The sequence below is a fragment of the Octopus bimaculoides genome, chromosome 4 (assembly GCF_001194135.2).
Source record: "Octopus bimaculoides isolate UCB-OBI-ISO-001 chromosome 4, ASM119413v2, whole genome shotgun sequence".
In the NCBI taxonomy this organism is placed as follows: domain Eukaryota; kingdom Metazoa; phylum Mollusca; class Cephalopoda; order Octopoda; family Octopodidae; genus Octopus; species Octopus bimaculoides.
The window spans coordinates 15,571,649-15,579,239 of record NC_068984.1 but is presented as its reverse complement, the minus strand read 5'-3'; the positions used below and the strand labels follow the sequence as shown (position 1 = coordinate 15,579,239).

The 7,591-nt window shown below is 35.4% G+C and overlaps 1 protein-coding gene across 1 annotated transcript in view; it reads right to left on the bottom strand.

The window, feature by feature from the left end:
* Positions 1 to 2,306: 2,306 nt before the first annotated feature.
* LOC106877107 (zygotic DNA replication licensing factor mcm3) overlaps positions 2,307 to 7,591 on the bottom strand; it is a 29,600-nt gene continuing 24,315 nt past the window's right edge. The window contains exons 17-22 of the mRNA XM_014925904.2: positions 7,067 to 7,223; positions 6,452 to 6,592; positions 5,352 to 5,446; positions 5,067 to 5,179; positions 3,740 to 3,821; positions 2,307 to 3,581 (exon numbers count right to left, since the gene is read on the bottom strand). Coding sequence (XP_014781390.1) covers positions 3,380 to 3,581; positions 3,740 to 3,821; positions 5,067 to 5,179; positions 5,352 to 5,446; positions 6,452 to 6,592; positions 7,067 to 7,223 — 790 coding nt within the window. The 3' untranslated portion in view covers positions 2,307 to 3,379. The remainder of the gene's footprint in view (positions 3,582 to 3,739; positions 3,822 to 5,066; positions 5,180 to 5,351; positions 5,447 to 6,451; positions 6,593 to 7,066; positions 7,224 to 7,591) is intronic.

The following is a 7,591-nucleotide window of genomic DNA, read 5'->3' as shown; positions in this document are numbered from 1 at the left end:
GGGACAAACACAGACACAAATACACACACACACATATATATATATACGATGGGCTTCTTTCAGTTTCCGTCTACCAAATCCACTCAAAGCTTTGGTCAGCCCGAGGGTATAGTAGAAGACACTCGCCCAAGGTGCCACGCAGTGGGACTGAAACCGGAAGCATGTGGTTGGTAAGCAAGCTACTTACCACACAGCCACTCCTATGGTAATATTTATCATAACAGTATTAAGAATTAAGTAGTAGTTGCAAAGCTCATATTTAGGTTATATGAACCCACGTATCAATTGCTAGTACTGAAGGAGGAAGCTGCAATGTTGAACCAGAAAACAGTTTAGCATATAAGCACTGAGTTTCTGAAGTACAACCCCAGGATGCACAATGGCGATCAAAAGAACAAAAAAAAGCGAAAAATAAATATAAAGACAGGCAAAGAAGCCATGGTGTAAAATACAAATCTCTGTGCTCAGGGATTACAATTAGTGATATCAGAGATCCAAGGAGAATTTACAGAGTTTATGAGCATTGGGATTCTGAGAGATACAGTCATCATCATTATTTGATATCTGCTTTCCATGCTGGCATGGGTTGGGCAGTTTGAAAGGAGCTGTGCCAGTCGTCTGTTTTGGCATGGTTTCTATGGCTTGATGCCCTTCCTAATACCAACCATTTTACAGATTGTACTGGATGCTTGTCCATGGTACTGGTATGAGTGCTCTTTATGTAGAGCCATCCAGAATGCTTCTTACATAGCACCAGCACAGGTGCTTTGTATGTTGTGCTGGCAGAGGTACTCTTAACATGGTGCCCATAAGATGTACAGGAAAACAAAAGCCAATACAGAAGTCTGAGCAGACAAGTAATCAGTGTAGCATGTCAGCAGTCCAGTTCAACCATCCAAGCCAGTCCTGATCACTGGTTGTGTAAATAACAGGCAATGTCTACATTGCAAGAAGTGATGAAGCTTATCTCACAATACAGCTAAACCACCTCAAAGTGACACCTGTAATTAATAAGCCTTTCCTTACTCCCAGGCTGTCCACTTATGCTGACGTACCATCCAGTCTTTCAAAGACGATACAAAATCCCTGTGCTTGCATCAACACAAAATTAACTGACTGAGATGTCTTCTAGTGAGTACTAGCATCAAATGATGAAGTCCTCCAATTCACTCCTGATGAAACACCAAGCCATCACCATTCCTGCCCCTTGGCCAATATCAGAACAATCTAAGACCTTGTGCTGCTCTGAAACTTCCCCTTGGCAGCATTAAAGGTGATATAGATAGCTTGTGGTCAGTCACTTAATCACCCAACTTCGCTACACCCAGCAAATGTTTGCTTCAGTCAATCGCTTCTCTAACAAACAGCCTCCGGAAAGCAGATGTTAAACGATGATGATGATGATTTCATGCCTAAAGTTGCCAGTAGATAAAGAGACAGAGCTGAACTAACAACGGTCCCCATTCATTTTGGTATCAATATGAAGAGGCCATCCACACACTGGGTATGCACGTCTGATTTTCCTTGCCTTCTCATTAATTTGAACAAGCAAAACACCCTGAGTAACATTAGTTGCAACCATAGACAGGTTATCATCATCATCATCATCATTTGGTGTCCATTTTCCATGCTGTCCAGTTGGCTCATCCTTCCTACAGAACATCTACCATACTCATTGGTAGCAACATCATGTATCCAACTAGTGTCCAGCAAGGTGACCCATTACTCCTTGTGTCAGCTATAATGTTGTCTACTCTGGTCATTCACTATCTAGGGTAGATCCGTAGAGTTATCACAGTACCATTCCAGTCCCTTTGCTCCAAGTGAGAAGTGATGTGAATTACGAGATAAGCCATTTTGATGACACCATATGCAACATTTGGTTCATTCTGAATGGGAGAAGCTTACCCTGAGTGTTGTTGGTTAGATTCTTGATTCCAATTCTCTTGAAAGCTGTTCTAGAGTTGAAGCCAAAGAAGTGACTCTACCAAAGATGACAATTCAACTTCTTTTAGTCATTTATACTTAAAGGTGGGAAAACATTTTATCAATCTGGAGGAAGACAAAAACCATTTTGCATGGCATGAAAGGACATGACCAAAACAGATGAATCACCAATACACACAAATACCACAGGCTTCCAAACAGTTTCAGTCAACCAAATTTTACAAGGATCTGGCCAATGCAAGGCTATGGAAGAAAACACTTGCCTAAGGTGTCATACAATGAAATTGAATGTCTTTACCACAGTCATGTTTTAATCAACATATATATTCTTATTTACAAACAATTGAAGAAAACAAAAATGTATTTAAAAATTTTTATTTTAAACAATTATATATACAAAAGAATGAATACATTCCATTCATCAACCCTGTTAACCTTCAAATTTAGAATTAGGAATTCCATTTAATCATAAAGGTTTAAACTTTAAGATTTGTGACAAACATATTAACTTTTTTTTTTTTTTTTTACAGTAAGGGAAAGTAAAGGGAATTATTATTTAGATATTACATTTGTTAATAATATTGATTTCAAATTTTGGCACAAGGCCAGCGATTTCGGGGGAAAAATCAACCCCAGTGTTCCAACTGGTACTTATTTTGTTGATCCCAAAAGGATGGAAGAAAAAGTCAACCTCAGTGAAATTTGAACTCAGAATGTAAAGACAGGCGAAATACTGCTAAACATAAGCACATTAGTTATCTGTTTATCAAGAATCTAGAGTTGTAAGTTAAAAAATAAAGTGCTTTTGCAGTCTTCAACTGAAATTAAAAGAATTCATATAAAAATTCCTTAGTTTAATCAAACACTTGGCAAAAATGATCTTATTTGCATTTTGCAGAAATTTTGTACAAAAAGAAAATGAATATTTAAATCTTAATTACAGATCAGTGATGAATTTATTTATGCCAGGCATGCTCAACAGTTGCTTAAAATGTCTGCATGTTTGAATTTTCCACTTCTCATCTGCATTTCTTTTAAAACCTACAAGACTCCCAAACAACTATGCATTACATTATCACTCAGTCACTTTTTTTTCTCTCACAGGTACATACATACCTAAAATAATTTAGAGCAATTATTTAATATTCCATGTGTAAGGATATAAACAAGTAAATAAGGATGAATGGTTGTGCATTTCTCCTGGAACCAATGGATAAAGAGAGCAGAAGACACCAACTTAATGAGAAATGCATCTTGATGAAATTTAAAGAAATTGTATCCAAATCCCAGAGTTCGTTTCAAAATTTCTAATTTGAGTATATGTTTATGCATGTATGTGTATATGACATATCAACAACATTTACATCTCAATCTTTCCAAAATTACTGTTCAGATAAACCACTTAATAGTGGTTTAGTCGCCATGGTTACATTTAAATCAAAAAGATGACTGTGTCTGCTAACATGATCTGATTGTCATCCATCATTTTATTGATAGCTGCCATTAATTCATTATCCTCAAATTTACTATCTGGGTTCTCTTCATTGACATACTTCCTTACTTTCTCCAATTCTAGAGACTGAGCTCTTTCATTCTTGAACAACTGGAACAGAGCTGACTTGAAAACTTTCAATCTGGCAAAAACAAAAAAACAAAAAAATAATAATAAATAAATAAAAACAAATATATAAGAGTAATTAAAATTTCTCTAATTTCAATTACATTACCTATTTCAGCACAAATTCACGAATACAATATAATACAAAGGAACTAGATGTAGAGATAAATTTACCTGTTCTCGTCAATGACAGTTGTAGCTTTATCACTTTCTTGAGTACGACGTTTCTTACTAGGAGTTTCTTCAGATGTTGCCTCTATAGAATAAAAAAAATGCCAGTGAAATTTAAATATAGGTACAGATGTATTCATAATTAACGAAACAGGAAACAGTCTAAAAACACAGCAAATATTATTCTATGAAAACTACTAAAAAGCACATACAACTTGTTTATTATACTTAATATTGTGCACTTTAAGAGCTAAAAGTGGTAACCACAATTATCAAATAATGTTGTGTAGCTCCTGATTTGATCAAGCAGATTTGAGACCTAGACAGACAAATGATAAGATGCTATACACAGATATATGGTTCCAGATATACCATGGCTTTTCCTAACTGAGGCATATAACTACTGATATGCTGTGATTAATTGTATAGAATGCAAGATGATAGTCCTGGTCTATGTACACACTCCATCGTATGTCTGCATACTTAGATTCTACTGGTAGCAACAGCAGAGTCAGGTATGGTGGTATCAGTCAGAGTAAAGTAATGTCTACCCATCATCACTATTTAATGCTCACTTTCCCAGGCTTGCATGGATCGGATGTGAGATTTTGTACAACTGGATGCCCTTCCTATTGCCAAGCAAGGTTATAATTCCCCCACTGCCAAACGAGTTCTCACAGAATATTGGAAATGAAACTGTTCCTATGATAGTTGTACACATTTACAACTATATATGACGGGATTCTTTCAGTTTCCATCTATCAGATCCTCTGAAAAAAACTTTGGTTGGCCTGTAGCCAAAGCAGAAGACACTTGCTCAAGTTGCCATGCAATGAGACTGAATCCAGAAGCAAACTTTGACACCAAAGAAGCTGTTGATGTTGCTATTTTTTTTTTACATATTTCCCCGTTTGTCTGGGCTATGAAGGAGAGGTAGAGTTTTTAGGATAGTGATGTAAATATGGCCAAATGCTTGGATTATAGTATACTATGACAACAAATTATATTCCTTACATATTCAGATCAATTCTCTTCATTTAAGAGGGCTACTGGTTACTGTCATAATTTCCTATTTCTTTATAAACCTGAAGTTTGAATCTAAATTGGCCTCATAGTTTCCAAGCCAAAAAGATGATAAAATAGCACTTAACTATTCAAAGACATTCACTTCCTTAAATTAGTCAAGTTCAAATATGGAAAATATTACATTTGACAAATATTAATACAACACTAATAAATCAAAATTATTATTATATTCAAATTCATTTCAGTGATTTAATTTTCAAAAAGTATTTCTAATTTGACTGATAAAAGAAAACTAAGAATCTACCTCTATCTGTAGCAGCAACTGCCTGTGTTGAATCACCCCGTTCAAAGTCATATGGATCATAGCCTTCATCTCCTTCTTTTCTTTGAGGTTTACGTTGATGGTCACCTGTTTTTCTGTAAGAAATTTTATGTTTAGATAATCAGTAGAAATGGCAATTTAAAATACAACAGAAAGTTTAAGAAAATTAATGATACAGACGGATTAAATAATCATTATCTATATTTAAGAGTACAAAAGAAAGGAGAAAAAAAAAAGGAAATGCAAGTACATCTTATCTTAAATTACCTTTTAGAAGACTTTGTTTTTTCTGTATCTTCATCCTGGCTTTCATCTTCAGATTCATCTGCATGTGGTTTTTGTCTCTTCTCTCTAGGTAGAACCTGTGTTTAGAAAACAGACCATTGAAGTAATTATATACTATTCTGGTGCTTGGTTGAAATTTTTAGACAAATAAAACACTGAACCCAGTTTAATATCTTGTATAAAACAGCCAGTGAACTCCACACTCATGATCTAATCATGATTTCTCAACAATAATACAAGGCCATAAAATTGTAGTAGATCAAGTAATGTTGATTTCCAAGGCACCATGTATTTATTCTATTAGACACTGCCTGGCCATGCCCTGACAGAACTTTTATTCAAGATGTTGAAAAACAAAGCTGAATACTAAATTGTGTTTAGACCCACCCCACATGCACACAAATATTCAAAATAAAAATCAATGAATTACTAATGTCACAGTTAAAGTAGATCAAATGTGATCTGGTTAAAATTATTTTTGCCTAGTAACTAAAAATGTCACTGGATATAATTCACAGCAAAATGGCTTATAAATTGTCATATTTAAGGGTCAAAAGTATCATCTAACAATAATAAGAATAAGTTTCAAATTTTCACACAATGCCAGCAATTTTAAGAGACCTGAATGTTCAATTGATACTTATTCTATCCATCCAGAGAAGATGAAAGGAATAAGCAACCCCAGCAGAATTTTACAGAAATAATACTGATTGTTTCTGACAGACACAAGGCTAGAAATTTGGGAAAGGGTAAGAGTTGATTTTATCAAAATTGGAGGTGGGAATAGAATTTGTATTCAGAATGGAGAGCATTTTGTCTGACACTAAATGTTTCTGGCAATAGAGGAGTTGATTACATTACCTTTAGTACCTGACTTGTACAAAATTTTATTGACCCCAGATGAATGAAAGGCCAACTTGACCAAAAATAGAACCTTCTGTTTAAATGTAATATGTTCTGTTATCAATGAAAGCTTTTGGAATTTTCCCTCAAATTCAAAAGTAACAAATTCCTAAGATTTAATCAATCACAATTTTTCATTGGTCAGTTTAAACAGAGTAAAAAGCATCTCATTTACATACTTTTTTGAAATAAGCAAATTCAATAAGTTGCAAAGCTGCCTCAGCATCTTCAAGGTCCACAGTTTTAGAAAGACGGGCTTTTGCATGGGCTGTGGACAACCGAATCATTGTTTCCAGAGAACGAGCAGTCACAGGCTGGGTCTAGAAAAAAAAAAAGAAATGGAAAAACATACTGTGTAATATATCATACTTCAACCAACCATACAAAATAAATTTAGTCAAACATTGTAATAGAAGTGACAGATAATCATTCTGAAGTATTCCTTTATAGAACTTTCATAATTGTAAATGTAAGGAATCACCATCTTCATCATCGTTGTTTAACGTCTGCTTTCCATGCTGGCATGGGTTGGACAGTTTGACTGAGGACTGGCAAGTCAGGAAGTTGCACCAAGCTCCAACCTGTTCTGGCAAGGATTCTACAGCTGGATGCCCTTCCTAATGCCAACCACTTTGAGAGTGTAGTGGGTGCTTTTTACATGCCTTCTGCATGGGAGCCAGTCAGGCAGCACTGGCATTGGCCACAAGGAGAGACAAGTTTTATCAAATACTCTATTAGCTTAACACTTGAAAAACAGAAAGAATGACAAAGAGGAAAACTGGTGAAGATCTTACCCGAGCTAAACTTGAATCACCATGCAAACTATCTTGACTTCTCAGTTTTGCATATTCATCAGAGATAAATTCTGTAGCTTCAGAGGTGAGAACTGGTTTCAAAGCTTTTGCCACATGGATATACTTTCTCATAAACTCTGCAGTTACTATACGATCACTGAGAAGAAAAACGGATATGTACATTATTTAACCACTTCAAATATTTTATAATTAATAAGAAACTATCACCAAACAATATTAATTTATAACATCGACAGCATATTTAATTGTCTTTTACTTGTTTTAGTCATTAGACTGTGGCCATGCTGGGACACCACCTTACTCTTTTACTTGTTTCAGTCTTTTGACTGTGGCCATGCTGGAGCACTGCCTTTAGTCGAGCAAATCAACCCCAGGACTTATTCTTTGTAAGCCTAGTACTTATTCTATCAGTCTCTTTTGCCAAACCACTAAGTTACGGGGATGTAAACACACCAGCATCGGTTGTCAAGCGATGTTGGGGGGACAAACACACACACACACACA